The sequence below is a fragment of the Aspergillus flavus genome, chromosome 6 (assembly GCF_009017415.1).
Source record: "Aspergillus flavus chromosome 6, complete sequence".
Lineage (NCBI taxonomy): Eukaryota > Fungi > Ascomycota > Eurotiomycetes > Eurotiales > Aspergillaceae > Aspergillus > Aspergillus flavus.
The window spans coordinates 3444901-3460751 of NC_092410.1; the positions used below are offsets into that span (position 1 = coordinate 3444901).

At 48.8% G+C, this 15851-nt stretch overlaps 6 protein-coding genes across 6 annotated transcripts; 4 read left to right on the forward strand and 2 right to left on the reverse strand.

The window, feature by feature from the left end:
* Positions 1 to 1025: 1025 nt before the first annotated feature.
* F9C07_11670 (putative DEAD box helicase) lies at positions 1026 to 4403 on the forward strand (the record flags this gene model as incomplete). The annotated part of the gene is made up of 5 exons (XM_071507658.1): positions 1026 to 1409; positions 1468 to 1826; positions 1881 to 3895; positions 3951 to 4044; positions 4109 to 4403. The coding sequence occupies 5 exons, from the start codon at positions 1026 to 1028 to the stop codon at positions 4401 to 4403; spliced, it is 3147 nt and encodes a 1048-aa protein (XP_071368001.1).
* A 460-nt stretch (positions 4404 to 4863) lies between these two features.
* F9C07_11669 (cytochrome c oxidase assembly protein PET191-domain-containing protein) lies at positions 4864 to 5447 on the reverse strand (the record flags this gene model as incomplete). The annotated part of the gene is made up of 3 exons (XM_071507657.1): positions 4864 to 5050; positions 5125 to 5266; positions 5423 to 5447. 3 exons carry the CDS (start codon positions 5445 to 5447, stop codon positions 4864 to 4866), a joined length of 354 nt encoding a protein of 117 aa, XP_071368002.1.
* Positions 5448 to 5772: 325 nt separating this feature from the next.
* Positions 5773 to 7242, forward strand: F9C07_11668 (putative triglyceride lipase-cholesterol esterase; the record flags this gene model as incomplete). Its single annotated transcript, XM_041294438.1, has 2 exons — positions 5773 to 5887; positions 5942 to 7242. The coding sequence occupies 2 exons, from the start codon at positions 5773 to 5775 to the stop codon at positions 7240 to 7242; spliced, it is 1416 nt and encodes a 471-aa protein (XP_041148693.1).
* A 1175-nt stretch (positions 7243 to 8417) lies between these two features.
* On the forward strand, positions 8418 to 10993 carry F9C07_2073844 (P-loop containing nucleoside triphosphate hydrolase protein; the record flags this gene model as incomplete). Its single annotated transcript, XM_071508789.1, has 5 exons — positions 8418 to 8562; positions 10120 to 10146; positions 10208 to 10287; positions 10337 to 10452; positions 10570 to 10993. 5 exons carry the CDS (start codon positions 8418 to 8420, stop codon positions 10991 to 10993), a joined length of 792 nt encoding a protein of 263 aa, XP_071368003.1.
* F9C07_2171752 (non-biotin containing subunit of 3-methylcrotonyl-CoA carboxylase) lies at positions 10366 to 14108 on the reverse strand. The gene is made up of 2 exons (XM_041294426.2): positions 12376 to 14108; positions 10366 to 12269 (listed from the first exon to the last, which is right to left on the reverse strand). Exons 1-2 carry the CDS (start codon positions 13821 to 13823, stop codon positions 11975 to 11977), a joined length of 1743 nt encoding a protein of 580 aa, XP_041148691.2. The 5' UTR covers positions 13824 to 14108; the 3' UTR covers positions 10366 to 11974.
* A 92-nt stretch (positions 14109 to 14200) lies between these two features.
* Positions 14201 to 15821, forward strand: F9C07_11665 (putative isovaleryl-CoA dehydrogenase IvdA; the record flags this gene model as incomplete). The annotated part of the gene is made up of 6 exons (XM_041294437.1): positions 14201 to 14384; positions 14444 to 14531; positions 14595 to 14689; positions 14762 to 14997; positions 15061 to 15338; positions 15410 to 15821. The coding sequence occupies 6 exons, from the start codon at positions 14201 to 14203 to the stop codon at positions 15819 to 15821; spliced, it is 1293 nt and encodes a 430-aa protein (XP_041148690.1).
* Between the last annotated feature and the right edge of the window lie 30 nt (positions 15822 to 15851).

The following is a 15851-nucleotide window of genomic DNA, read 5'->3' on the forward strand; positions in this document are numbered from 1 at the left end:
ACGGACTTAGGGCGATGGGAAATCAGCGGGCGAATCAGTCGCACAGATCTTGCGCCCAGGGTTATCAAGGCAAAGGCTATGGTATTGCGGCAGGCGGAAATATATTGGAATCGGGAAGACGATGCCTTTCTTTATCTCCAAATCCGTTTATCGTTCTTTCCCCGGCATCAGTCACGTTGCCCGCCCACATTATGCCTAAGGCAGAAACATCCATCCGTATCTGGTTAGCGTCATCAAACAACTAGATCATCCTATGTTTATGACAACAGTTGGGTATAGATTTCCCTCTACGACAAAAAGTATTGCTTATGAAATAAGAAAGAATGAATGAGAAAACGCTTCAAGTATTTTGGACAGATAGCTCAACAACCTCGTATATTGACAGTCCTTACAGGAACAGATCGTCATGGTTATCCCATAGCAATTAAAGGAATTGACCACTAAGTAAGTAGAATTCCGCATCTCAGATTGAAATCTTTCGTGTCTCTTACCATTTGTCTCTCCATTACACTTTTTATATTTATATATACTTCTTTTTTTATCATATAGGGGGGCGCGTGGCCTAGAACATTGTGAGAGAAGTGACTCGGGATGTAAGATTGTGGCAAGCGATGGCGTACTTTGAACAAAGCATGCCTTTTCTTCTATAGAAACCCCTGGAAGAGCTTTGCTATTAGGAATGAATGTACGTTCGTGATCTCCGCTATTCACGCTAGATTGAGGGCTGAGTCGGAAGATTCCTATAAAGCGCCTCAGCTTAGTGAATCGAGCAATCTTGAATGACCGTTCTTTAGCATTGAATTGGTCTCTCTACGGAGAAAGATGGATTAAAGGATACTATCTACTACACAAACCGGGGGTCAACGCTTTGATTTTCTTGTTGGTCCCTGAACTGCCTGCCTTTTTGGGAAGTGCAAACGAGTCAACCTCACTTTCTCTTTCTTGTTTCCCTAACAACTCAGCCTGAATCACCACCACCGAAATCATCAACAACTCACTAATCCCTCAGTGAGAGCTTTTACAATATGAAACCATCGAGTCACTCGAGTATTCCTAGTGATGGGTCGCACCACACGCAACCCAAGAAACCAGCAGCCCGCCCCGCTGTCCCAGTCAACCTGGATGTCAGAGCTTACTTCGCCGAGGGAGCCCCCGATAATTCTCAGCCGTGGCTTTTAAATCCAGAAATCCCATCACCTGATGAGATAATGGGAACTGGATCCGAGACTGAATTCGTTGATCTGCTGCCAAACCGGATCGTGGGCCCCTGGAGCTCGAAGAACGAGTATCTGAAAGCCCACTATGAGTTGCTTAGAGAAGACGCAGTCGCTCCTCTACGGGACGCCGTAGCATACTTTCGAGAGGATCCAGATATCCAAGACATGAATATTGTATCTATCTACGAGAAGGTTTGTACCTATTTCCCTCTACGTTTCAGTGGAGGGTCGTCTGATTTGTTGGCTATAGGTACACATTGTAGGTATTACCTTTGCACAACAAGGTGTAGCGACTCGGATACAGTTTTCCACCATTAGATCGGGAAAGAATATAGTCTGGGAATACTCTAAGCGGTTAAGAACAGGTACCATTGTTGCACTTTCTCCATCAGATGATTCGTTCAGAAACAAATGTGTTGTTGCTGTCGTGGCAGCCCGGCCACTAAACGGTGTAAAGCAACATCCTCCAGAGATTGACATTTATTTCGCGCGGTCTATAGATGCAGATTTCGATCCTCACCAAGAATGGGTCATGGTTGAGGCTAGAGATGGCTACTTCGAGTCGATGAGACATACGATGACAGCTTTGCAGAAAATGAGCCGAGAAAGGTAAGTGTTCAACCCTACTAAGAGTTCTGAATTTGAACTTAGCAGTTCCGACAGGTTTCCACTCGCCGAACAAATCTGCTTACTCCATCCTAATACTGATACTCCCGAGTATGTCAAAGCAGGTCCAGTCATGGACATACAGTCCGCTATCTGTCCATCTGGAGAAGAAGGCAAAATTAATATCCTGGAAAGCTGGCCTAGATATCCAACAGGTGATCTGGATGCCACCCAATGGAGGGCTTTGGAGCAGATGCTTACAAAAAGTCTTGCCGTTATTCAAGGGCCGCCAGGAACCGGCAAAACATTCGTCTCTGTGATTGCGTTGAGGATTTTGCTGTCCAATATGAACCCAGGAGATCCACCTATAATCGTCGCCTCGCAGACAAACCATGCTCTAGATCAGCTCCTGAGGCACATTTCTCGGTTTGAGAGGGACTATATTCGCTTGGGAGGCAGAAGTAGTGACCCTGAGATTAGAAAGCGCACCCTATTTGAAGTCCGACAAAATGAACCCAGTGCTGCCATACAAGGCAGTGTTCTTGGACAGGCCCAAAGGCGATACAATAAATACCATCACACGATTGCTGATCTCTTGCAGAACTTCAGTGCTGAGAACGATGACGTTCTCCTTCCGCCTGAGCTTTTCGCAAAGTATGGCCTACTGACTGCAACACAATGTGACTTGCTCGCGAAGGGGGCAAAGGGCTGGATACGACCCAACGACGAAGAGGATGATAATCCCTTGCTAGCCTGGCTTGGAGAGCATGTGGTGCCATTCGAAGTGCACTACTCAACTGAGACCTTTGGCTTCGAAGAAGATGAGATTGATCTGGAGTATGAACAGCTCAAAGAACTAGAAGCCGAACAGGGCAATGAAGAGGAGGACCGTGAACTTCTTAAAGGACCATTCATATGTCTTCGTGAAAGGTTCTGCGGACAAAGTACTTCGGCCGCTGAGGAAGCTAGCCGGAAGTATCTGAAGGAACCCGACCTGTGGAAAGTACCGGTCAAAGCACGTGGAGGAGTATACAATACTCTTCGAAAGCTGCTCAAAGATAAAATCAGGTCGAAGTTCCAAAGCTTGGTTACACTTAATACAAACAATTGCAAAGACCTCCGCATTGGAAAGTGGGAACGGGATAATCATCTCCTCCAGGATGCCAAGTTGATTGGGATGACAACAACGGGCCTTAGCAAGTACCGAGCTCTAGTATCAAGCTTAAAACCAAAAGTTGTTCTGATAGAAGAAGCAGCCGAAGCCATTGAAGCACCGATAGCAGCTGCTTGCTTCGATTCTCTTCAACATATGATCCTTGTGGGAGATCACCAACAACTCAGGGGGAGTTGCTCGGTACAGGACCTTCAGGGCGAACCGTTCTTCCTGGATATCTCAATGTTTGAAAGACTTGTGAATAATGGGATTCAATACGAGACGCTTAGAAGACAGAGGCGGATGGCGCCAGAGATACGACGGTTGCTGGAGCCCCTTTACGGCGAGCTTCATGACCACCCGTCAGTACTTGAACGCCCCAGAGTGCCAGGAATGGGGGATTTCAGATCATACTTCTTTTCTCACAATTGGCCAGAAAGCAATGACAGCTTATCCTCGAAGTACAATGAGAAGGAAGCGGAAATGATTGTTGGATTCTTTATGCACCTGGTACTCAACGGCGTTGCGGTAAAGGACATAACGGTTCTGACATTCTATAATGGTCAAAGAAAAAAGCTGCTGAAGCTATTCAAAGGGAACTCCTATCTTCAGGGTCAGTATGTGAATGTTGTGACAGTTGATTCGTTTCAAGGAGAAGAAAACGAGATAGTGATTCTATCACTTGTGAGGAGCGGCCGGCCTACTATCGGGTTTTTATCTATAGAGAATAGGGTCTGCGTTGCGCTTTCGCGTGCTAGGACTGGTTTTTATATGTTTGGAGACTCTACTGCGCTTGCTGATGCAGATTCCCTCTGGTGGCAAGTAGTCACCCTCATGGGGGGCAAGAACCCAAAACGAAGGCTTGGTTTTTATCTACCTTTAACATGCACCAAGCATGAAAACGTGATATACAAGAAAGGTTCGTACTTCCTACGTTCACTTTAGCGATTTTTACTGATGACAAATGCCACTAGATCCCTCTGAGTGGGACACTGCCTATGGCGGATGTGATCTCCCATGTAACGAACGTCTAGGCTGCGGGCACAGATGTTCTCTACCATGCCATAGGTAAAATGAGCTGCGTGAACCGTCTGACCATTTGAATTATAGTGCTGACGGTGTGGGCTTCTAGTTTCTCCCATGATCAAGTCAAGTGCACCGAGGTCTGTGATCGACAGATGCGATGTGGTCACAAGTGTGACAAACCATGTTATGAGATTCACACCTGTTTCTGTGGGTGCCCGTTGAACTTCGCCGTTGAGTGTAAGTCGGAAGCGATGGGGGCATTGCGCTCTAAACTGGATGGATGTATACTTGAGGAGGACAGTCACCGCCTGGCTGCCATTCGAAGCTACCAAGCCTTTGCAAACGGTGGATCCAAGGAACAGGACCAACGACTCCTCAGGATGGCCGAGTTAGGCAAGTAGAGCGGATCTCGGGGGTAAAGGTGGCATGATGTGCAGCCTGGTGCGAACATTTCCTTGTATTTTCTATTCACCCTGGCGCCATGAATGATGTAAAAGTTATGATTGAAAATTTATTCTGTGAAGCTCGCAATCATGAATGTTTACTATCTGAGGTCATCCATCTCTTCTGACCACCTTCTAATTGACGAGCTGTTTCTCATGCAGTATGCTCCAGAGCATCCCTACGCCCATATGGATTACTTTGCACCCCAGGAAGTAGCTGTTGGTAGCGGCGAATATCAATTTACCTAATATGTACAGTAGATCGTACACCAGAATCATGAGGTCTATAATCGTACAAGTCCCTCCACAAACTCCAACCCATGCCAAGAGAACGAAAATACAAAAGTCCAGCTATGTGCCCGCAACTTCGGATAGGGAACGGCGGGTTTCGGCACTGGAACAGCATCGAAACATCCCCTCACAGGCCCCTTGTCTTCTCCGGATCCATCTGGACCTCATCCCCACTGATCTCTTTGACGGACTCAAAGGCGGGCTTCCCAGCATATAACTGTTCAGGCTTGTTCCGCTTCCCGCCTTCCATTTCGCTGGCACCCGCGAGTGGCTGGTTTCCACGGAATCGCTTGCGCATATCGATCAAACCCCGCCTGGACAGAGATTGAGAGTTAGGCCTGGTTCCAGCATTGCAGGGGTCTTCCACCCGAAGATATGCATGACTCACTTGCACTCGCCGTACCCTTTCCGCAGCTGTTGGCATCGCATGGGCAGTGTATCAACTAGCGGCTCGCTCAAACATTCACGGGGCGTGTGGCGCTGGACCATTATACAGTCGGATTCCTGGAGGCATTGGGCCAATGCATCGCCTGTAAGGTTATTTCAAATCATGGTTAGACTAGGGGCACCTTTCAATTGCGGAAGGGTAATATCAAGCATGAGATCTGGGTCTTGGTCTGCGGAAGCGACGGTCGGTCGCCCCGGTTGTTGACCATTGAGAGAAGTTGAAGTTGGATAGTACTCACGGATGTCTTTGCATGAGTTCGGCATCTTGCTTGAAGGTAGGAAACCAGCCGGCAAGGCAGTGGAAGGAAGACCTGCCAATCACTTGTCCGGCGCAAAATTAGACTCCAGGAAAAGAAGGCAAAAATGGGGCCATCCCCGGATTAGATAAGCAGCTTATCACATGAAAATGCAAATGACGTCTGAGCGTTGCCCTTTCTTGGAAGTTCTTCTGCTGGTCATTAAACATTTATTTCGCTTCCTGGCGCATTTCTGCCTCTTTCCCCCCCATGATGGAGTTCAGGCCTCGGATTGCGCGATAGACTTGTCACCCTTCTATACTAAAGGTTCAGGTCGGATCAATTCGTCCATCATGGCGCGTGTCCCTGTGATTGGACGGCTGTTTTGGTTCGAGTATTTGGCTCTGTTCGCCTCTTTGATTTTGGTGCTGCTCGAATGGGTCATACATATTATTACATTTTGTCTTCGTAAGTTAGATGAGTCGCGTTGTCGTTCTCAGATCATTCGTTAACCTCAGACAGCTGAAACGGTAATCAAGTTCTTCTACGACCGGTCGAAAACTATTTTCAACCTATTTATAACTCCTGAGGATGAAGGCAAGCGCAGTAAAGAAGAACGGATCGCCACCGCAGTCGCACAGGCCTCCGACTTCGTAGATATATGCGCTCTGTTCGGTTACCAGACTGAGGAGCATATTGTCCAGACCGGCGATGGCTACCTGCTCGGCCTCCACCGTTTGGCCTACCGGAGAGGCGAGGAGAAGATGCGCGTCAACCAAGGGAAAGGGGGCGTTCGGAAGAAGGTCGTCTTCCTCCACCATGGGCTCATGATGTGCAGTGAGGTTTGGGTGTGTTTGTCCGAAGAACAACGGTGTCTTCCCTTTCAATTAGTGGAAAGGGGCTATGACGTGTGGTTTGGAAACAATCGCGGCAACAAATACTCGAAAAAGTCCGTGCGGTTCTCGCCCGGATCTAACGAATTCTGGGACTTCTCCATCGATCAGTTTGCCTTTCACGATATCCCCGACAGCATTAATTATGTCTTGGAAGTCACGGGCCAGCCTTCTCTGTCGTATGTTGGATTCTCACAGGGCACCGCTCAAGCCTTTGCGACACTATCTATCCACCCGCTGCTGAACCAGAAGGTCGATGTTTTCGTGGCTCTTGCGCCCGCAATGGCGCCTACGGGCTTGCCAAACCATTTCGTCGACTCACTGATGAAGGCCTCGCCGAATTTCTTGTTCCTTCTCTTCGGCCGACGTAGCATCCTCAGTTCGACGACGATGTGGCAGACGGTCCTCTACCCGCCTATCTTCGTTCAGATCATCGACAAGTGTCTTGACGGGCTCTTCAATTGGAAATGCCGGAATATCAGTCGTTGGCAAAAGCTAGCGGGCTACCTACATCTATTCTCCTTCACCAGCACCAAATCCGTGGTTCACTGGTTTCAGATCATCCGACATAAGAACTTTCAATTCTACGATGACGAGGTCCACGCTCCGTTCAGCATTGTCGCTAGCGAGCGATTCTATAAGCCGGTCAAGTACCCTACCAGGAACATCAAGACGCCCATTGTGCTACTGTACGGGGGCAATGACAGCCTTGTAGACATTAACGTGATGCTGAAGGAGCTTCCTCGCGGGATCACAGCCAAGATCATCCCGAAGTACGAACACCTCGATTTCTTGTGGGCGACGGATGTCGAGCAACAGGTGTTCAGCCATGTCTTCGAGGCTCTTGAACAGTACAGTGGCATCACCCAGCTTGAGGGGGCGGTAACGGGCCTGATCAATGGAGATGCGGGACATGCGATCGCGGTTTAGGCGATCGAGCGCATTAGATAGCATGGCTTGTGATTCGTGCACAGTATATATACCGGCGCATACCCGAATGGAGGTTGGTTTGTGTATAATGGTTGGATGTTAATTAATACCTGACATTAGCGCTCAGTTCTCTTTTTGTTCTCCTTTTCTTTCTCATTCCTGGACACATCTTGCAACCGCCATGGGATGTTTGTCGCACAGCACGTAACTCGAGGCCGCTATAGTATCTCATATTATGATATCATCCACGCAATAGAAGTAGGGCAATGACCAGTCGAACCCCGAGGGGTGGGCCGTCGAATGTGATACATTGATTTAAGGTCGACCTGACGTCCCGGCATTCATTTAGACTACTGGTCAGAGCCAACAACCCCCCTACTCATCAAGTTACATATGTCGTTGGGTTTGCCTCCTGGGAATGCATCCCGTTGGACCTATCGAGCGGTCCATCACATGAACACTGCGTCGTACTTTCTTGCGCCCAATCGTCGCCCCCTGGATGTCCCGATCTAGAGTCCGGACATTGGTCTGTTTGGTGCCTGACAGCGTGAGGTGGCCAGATCTTTGGCCCGGATCCAGTCCCTCTCGTCCGGGAGGAGGGATGTCTGTTTTGTGCAGTAGCGCCGAGGGGTTGGAAAAAAGGTGACAGGTAAAGTGAACCGTTTAACTTAAGCGATTGGTCAAGGACGGAGGACGTTTCAGGATATACGGAGCAACGGAGAAGGGGGAGGGGAAAAGGAAAGGGAGTCGTAGGCTAAATGGGACGTTATTATATCTTCCCCCTTGTATGTCGATATTTCTGAGAACTAATGCCTGCCCGTCCATCAAGGGATCCTTGAGAGATCTATATTTATTTTGACAGGACAACAATTTGACTCAAACATGCTCTGGTATGTTGTCTACTCTTTTCTTTTTTGGGGGGTTTGTTTTTCTCGTCCCGATATCATCGTTTCTTCAATAGTCCCTTCGAATTTTTTTTGTCAATCGGTCCAGTTGGGAATGGTTGGATGGAGCCCCGAAAGCAGATCATCACGACCATCCCCAATGATTGGCAACCAGATTCACGGCCGAGTCGGACAATTCATTGCTTTCCCTTCGTCTCCTGCAGATAGCCTTGGTGGGAATTATTGGATTTACTCAAAACCAGGCCCAGTGACCTTGATCTAGAGGTCATAATGACTATTGTTTTTGAGGATCCAACCACCGGGATAATCGACAAGGAGAAGAAGGGAGACAGCAAGCATTCCATAGATAGGGTCATTCCTTGTTTCTTTTTTTCTTCTTTTTTTGTTTTCTTTCATTTCTTGATTTTGATAGACTGTTTGTTGGCTTTGTTTTCTTTTTTCCCTTTTTATCTCTATCTCTCTCCTACTTGACCCATTGATGGTATTCACCAGCCCCCTTTGAATCCGGATAGTGGGTTTTCTTTTTATTGGACTTTTTTTATTATTATTATTATTAGTTTCCTCTTTTCTCTTTTTCATTACCAGAAGCAGCCCAAAAGGAAATAAGGGAAATCCCAAACCACTGGGACTGGAGGGACTAAAGGGGGGATTCCTAGGGTTCTCTAAACCTTTATGAGGAAAGTCCCACGAGAGTTAATCCTTTCCAGGTTTAAACGCTGCTGGCTTAAGGTTTCGTGCCAATTGTTGCGCACATTTGGGAAGCCTCTTCTTGTTTTTTTTATTGATTATTATTATTATTATTATTATTATTATTTATTTCTTTTCGCTCACACCGCTTCGTACTGATGTTGACCAAGTGAAAAAATTAGGAATAGGGAAGATTAGGGTCATCGGAAAAGAAAAAGGTAAGAAAGAAGTACACACGTTAAGGTCCAACAGCAGCAATCAATACCCAAACCGAACAAAAGGATACAAGTCATTGGAACCCAATTGAATAAAATGAAATCTCAGGGTTGAAACAAATTTCAAAAAAAAAAGGAAAAAGAGAATTACAATTTTTGTATTTCATTAATTTCATGTTTATCAATTTTTCTATTTTCTTTTGTTAAATTCTTCTTTCTTTTTGACATTGATGATTGAACCCTCCGACTCGGATCCTTTCCACCCTTTGCCAGTTCCTCATAAAAAAAAATCTCCCCACAACCGCTGACTTAGCTTCTAGTTCGGTCTTTTAGTCTCCGGAAATCCACCCGAATTTCTGTTGACATCAACCGTTTTTCCTGCGCTCGCCTTCTCCGACCCCCCTTTGACCCTTCACTCGAGTACAGTGATTGCCTCGGGTCTGGTGGCGCTGTCGAGTCCACGGCCTGCATATTACCCCCTCCAACTCCCCCTCCGCGACATTGGTTGGCATTGGCATTGAGACCGATGTAACGCATCGCGTTGTCGCTGCCTTTGCTCTTCCAGCCCACCCCCGCCCCCAAGGGAATCAGACCATCCCATTGCTGGAATTCGCAATTCACCACCGAGATCTTCGACCGTTCACGAGACACGAAATTAACGAAGTGTACCTTTTATCTACCCATCCGATCCGGCCGGTTTGCGTGAATTGAATCGTCGCATCATACTCTTTGGTGGAAATTTAGGAGGTACGATACGACAGACAGAGATTGTGTTGGAAGAGGTCGATTGAACCTAGCATCGCATCGTCCCGATCTGCTCGAGGCGCTACATCTGATCGAATAACTTCAGTGGATTGAGGGGGAACTACAATTGCTGTTTCAATGCGGCCACAGTACGTCCTCCCGCCTCGGGTCCCTTGCCCTGAACTTCTCGCGCGCGCCGGATGCTAATGGCTTCGCTCGATACAGACGGGAATATCATATTGTCGTGCTCGGAGCTGGTAGGCATGATCTTATGTTTGAATATCGTTGAGGCCCACCGCTGATATCTGCTATCTCATGCGCAACAGGTGGAGTGGGAAAGAGTTGTCTTACTGGTATATACCCTCTGACTTGTCGATTGACCCGACTCATGGGCATGTCACTTACCCTGTGCAGCTCAATTTGTCCAAAATGTGTGGATTGAGAGCTATGACCCGACGATCGAAGATTCATATCGCAAACAGATCGAGGTAGACGTAAGTGGATCGTGTTGCCCAACATGTCTTGCGTTGCTGATTGCCATAGGGGCGACAATGCATTTTGGAAATTCTGGACACTGCAGGAACAGAACAATTCAGTAAGTCTCCCTGTAACGGTACGGCCTCGGTCTTGTCCACTAACACAGCCCTAGCTGCCATGAGGTAAATCAGCCATCCGTCCCACTTCTTCAGTCCACCTGGGATCCACTACTGCGGCTATAGGACTGACACATAACCACTCACTCCTTCTCAGACCCGCATGCTAACCCTGACTCACAGAGAACTTTACATGAAACAGGGACAAGGGTTTCTCCTGGTATTTTCCATCACGAGCATGTCCTCGTTGAACGAGCTGTCCGAACTACGCGAACAGATCATCCGCATCAAAGATGACGAGAAAGTCCCCATCGTCATCGTAGGTAATAAATCCGACCTGGAGGAGGACCGCGCGGTGCCCCGTGCTCGCGCCTTCGCGCTCTCCCAGAGCTGGGGCAATGCCCCTTACTATGAGACATCGGCTCGCCGACGAGCCAACGTCAACGAGGTCTTCATTGACCTCTGCCGACAGATCATCCGAAAGGACCTGCAAGGCAACTCCAAGGGTCGCGACGAACCGCCCAAGCGGGAAAATTCGAATCGACCCGATCGCAAGCGAGAACGACGACAGAAGTCGAAGCGTAAAGGACCTTGTGTGATTCTATAAATTAACGATTGTTATAAACGAAGGAGGTGCAGAAGACCGACGACTCTCACCTCATCGTATCTGAACCAGGCCACCTCACCTCTCATCGACGCATATCTCGAGCCACCGGCTCACATCCTATCTGCACATACATACTACATATCTTCACCCGCCCTAATGTTTTCAATCATCATATGCCCATCCAATGATAGATATATGTCGGTTCACAACCATTCAACTTTTTCTGCCTTACTTCCTGTTGATACGTCTTCATTGGTTATTTTACTCCAAGGAATGAGAAAAAGCTGCATCTCTCTTCGTTTTCCTCCGCATTGGTGTCCCCTTCATTGATATAGAACAGTTTGTTTTATGACTACGTTGCCGTTCGTTTTTCGCAAGCTGATAAAAGCAATCTGCTAAAGAAAAGAATCACATTATTTTTTCTTCTTCTTTTTCTTTTCTTCTTAGTGCCCTCCTAAGTTCTCTCTATCTACTCATATTCTATATTTGCTTTTTCTTCTTTGTGCCTTATTTGACCCGTCATTCCTTCCGATTCCTACCCCTTTTTTCTCCCCCTTTTCCACCCCTGATCAATTTCCCGTTCTTTTCGAAACTAGCGGTAGCCTGTTCAACGCAGGGTAGATTATTAGAATGCGATATTCCTTTTCTTCCTTTTGATTCGCTCTTACTTTCTCGCCATAAATTATAGGGACTATCATAATAAGCACATTAAGAAATCTTCACGAATCATCCTTCTCATTCACCATAACACGACTCGTACAACACCCTCTAACGATCAAAAAGAAATTCAGAAAAGAGACCATCCATTTCTAGTATACTAAACAACCATACATCGTATACACCTCAATATAAGGCAAAGACATAGATATATAAATAGTAAGAAATAAAAACCCCAGACCAAGTTAAACACTAGAATCTAGACGTAGAAGTAGACGTAGACCCAAACTAGACCTAGAATAGTCCCTCACTAAGTAAACAGAACTACATCCTAAAAACACCAAACCGCGTCTGCACATCCTTATCAACCCGTCCACCCAACGACGCCGCCAAACTCAATCCAAGTACGCGTCTCGTCTGCGCCGGCGGAATGACCCCATCGTCCCAGAGACGGGCGGACGAGAAAATCGCCTCGGACTCGTGGTCGATGCGAGCTTTCAGGGCTGGGTCTGCGGTGCGTCCGACTGCTTCCATTACCGAGGAGAGTTGCTCGGAGCCCATTACTCCGATTTTGGCGTTGGGCCACATGAACATTAGCCTTGGGGAGTAGGCACGGCCGCTGTTTTTTTTTTGGCTTTTTGTTAGAGTTTTGGTCTTTGGTTTTTGGTTCCATGGGTTGTTCTTAGTTTGTTTGAGGGGTTGGATGGTTGGGGTATGTAACTTACCACATGCCGTAGTTGCCGGCACCGGCGCTGGAGCCAAAGACAACGGTGAACTTGGGTACGTCGGCGCAGGCTACTGCGGTCACTAGCTTCGCGCCGTTTTTGGCGATGCCGCCCTTCTCGGCGTCGGCGCCGACCATGAAGCCGGAGATGTTCTGGAGGAAGATGAGGGGGATGTTGCGCTGGGCGCAGAGCTCGATGAAGTGGGCTCCCTTCAGGGAGGACTCGGAGAAGAGGATGCCGTTGTTGGCGACGATGCCGACCTGGTGGCCGTAGATACGGGCGAAGCCTGTGACGAGGGTGGTGCCGTAGTCGCGTTTGAATTCGGCAAATTCACTGCCGTCGACGATACGGGCGATGACTTCGTGGACGGGGATCTGGCGGCGGAGGTTGGTGCCGACGATGCCGTTCAATTCGGCGGGGTCGTAGAGGGGTTCTTTGATGGTGCTGTCATCGAGTTTGAGGGGCACGCTGGTTTTAGGGTAGTTGAGGTTGGCGACGGATCTGCGCGCGAGGATGAGGGCGTGGGCGTCGTCTACGGCGAGGTAGTCTGTTACGCCGGAGATGGTGCTGTGCAGTTGACCGCCGCCTAGGTCTTCGGCGGAGACTTCTTCGCCTGTGGCGGCTTTGACGAGGGGAGGGCCCGCCAGGAAGATGGTGCCTTGTTTCTCGACGATGATAGTCTCGTCGCTCATGGCTGGGACGTAGGCTCCTCCTGCTGTGCAGGGGCCCATTACCACGGAGATCTGGGGGATGCCCATTGAGCTCATCCGGGCTTGGTTGAAGAAGATGCGGCCAAAGTGTTCCTTGTCTGGGAATACATCGGCCTGATGGGGGAGGTTGGCACCGCCGGAGTCCACGAGGTAGAGGCAGGGGAGTTTGTTCTCTTGAGCGATTGCCTGCGCTCGGAGATGCTTCTTCACCGTGATGGGATAGTAGGTGCCTCCCTTGACAGTGCTGTCATTGGCCACGATCATACATGTAACGCCTTCGACGGTTCCAATTCCAGTAATAATGCCACCGGCGGGAACGTCCTCGCCTGGGTACACCTCGTGGCCGGCCAACGGGGAAAGCTCCAGGAACGATGTGCCGGGGTCGATCAGGGCTGTCACCCGATCGCGAGGGAGCATTTTGCCTCTGGCAATGTGCTTTTCTTTTGCTTTTTGTGGTCCGCCTTGTGAGATGGTGCTATGTAGATTGCTCATCCGATCTACGAGCTCCTTCATCTGCTCGGCATTCTCCTTGAAATCAGGTGAGGACGTGTCCACCGCCGTGGGCAGAACCGATATGGCCGAGGCATGATGCGGATGCGTATAGCTCGCAACTGTCCTGAGAGAAGTTTTAGAGGTGACTGTAATTGGAAAGCGAGGCGTGAGAAATCGTCGCGAGTAAGGCAGCGATAGCGATGTTTTGGAGCTCAAGCTCCGCAGGAGCGGAGACGGTGCGCGCATTGCGGGGATAATCTAGGGAGAGCAGAAGACGAAGTGGCACCGCGAAACACCAGGTTGAGCTATCTCATGGTCTTGTTCGGAGATTTATGAGGGCAGCCAAGTGGGAGCAATGGCCGATGAAGGAAAAATAAACGAAGACAATGGGCGTGGGGAGGAATATGATCGAATGTGACCCCGGATTGAAGTTGCGGAGAAACAACTGCGACGTTTGCCGTGTTTAGCCGCGGCTGGCATCGGCCTCCGCATTTGTGGATGGACTCGCGACTCTCTTACTTCATTCTTTTCGGCTTGCTCGTCTAATTTCCCTTCCACTCCCCCTTCAGATCTCTTGTTTCTTTCCCTCTGTACATTTCCCCTGCAGAGATACCTTTCGCACAATGGCTGCCGCATCCCGTCTTCCATTCCTCTTCCGCAGTACCTCCAGGTCCCTGGGGTCAATCAGGAAACCCCTCATACAGATCCCCGCATCACGGACATTCGCATCAAAACACCCCAAGGGCTTTGTGCCGCCCACTGAAGATGAGCTACTAGAGCTACGGGAACGTGTACAGGAATTTACCAGTCAGTTGTTCTCCTAGGGAAGTTCTGTGTTCCGCGATCTGACCATAAGCTCAATCAAGGGCGTGAGATTACCGAGGAAGTAGCCGCAAAGACCGACGCTCAAAATGAGTTCCCAGCGGAGATGTGGAAGAAACTTGGTGATGCTGGGTAATTACAACATCACATTGCTGGATCATTGTTCATTACAGGCGACTCTAATTCAATTGTCAGATTCCTGGGTATCACTGCCAATGAGGATTATGGCGGCCTCGGAATGGGTTACCAGGCACACTGTATAGTTATGGAAGAGCTTAGTCGTGCATCAGGTATTGCATTCTTCCTGTTACCACATTATAAGATGTGAAGTTTGTTCGTGTTTTAATGGGGGCGTGTTATAGGAAGTATTGCATTGTCGTACGCTGCGCATTCCCAGCTTTGCGTCAACCAACTCTCCTTGAATGGGTCACCGGAACAGAAGGAGCGGTTTTTGCCGGGACTCCTGTCCGGTGACAAGATTGGTGCTCTGGCTATGTCAGAACATTCCGCAGGCTCGGATGTTGTTAGTATGAAGACGACGGCTAAGGAGGTTGATGGTGGCTACGTGCTGAACGGGACCAAGATGTGGATTACGAATGTGAGTTGCTTGAACTGTTTTCAGAAGGACATGTTAAAGAGGCTAAACTTAATTTAATTCCAGGGTCCCGACGCTGATTTCATTGTTGTCTACGCCAAAACCGAGCCCCAGAAGGGCTCCAAGGGAATCACGGCATTCGTTGTCGAAAAGACATTTGCCGGTTTCTCCTGCGCACGGAAACTCGACAAGCTTGGAATGCGCGGCTCAAACACCGGAGAGCTTATCTTTGAAGATGTGTTCGTCCCGAAGGAGAACGTCCTCGGCGAAGTAAACCGCGGTGTCAAGGTTCTCATGGAAGGTCTCGATCTGGAACGTCTAGTCCTCAGCGCTGGTCCCTTGGGGTAAGTTCTACTAAGGCACTATATATCCACAACCGAGAACACAAGGACTTACGGTGATGGACAATATCTAGTATCATGCAAGCTGCCCTTGATCTCGTCCTTCCCTATACTCATGTCCGCAAGCAATTTGGAACACCCATCGCCCATAATCAGTTGATCCAAGGTAAGCTGGCCGATATGTATACAAAGCTCCAGGCATCGCGCGCCTACACGTACTCTACGGCGCGGCACATTGATAACTCCGCGTCCTTGTCTGAGGTAAGCATCCGGACACAGGACTGTGCCGGTGCGATCCTGTATGCGGCGGAACGGGCGACGGAGTGTGCACTTGATGCGATCCAGCTGATGGGTGGCAATGGGTACATCAATGAGCTCCCCGCGGGACGGTTACTTCGCGATGCGAAGCTGTATGAGATCGGTGCTGGGACCAGCGAGATCAGACGGATGGTCATTGGACGGGCATTCAATAAAGAGTATGCATAGATTTTCTTTCAAAAACTATATACGTTTCTG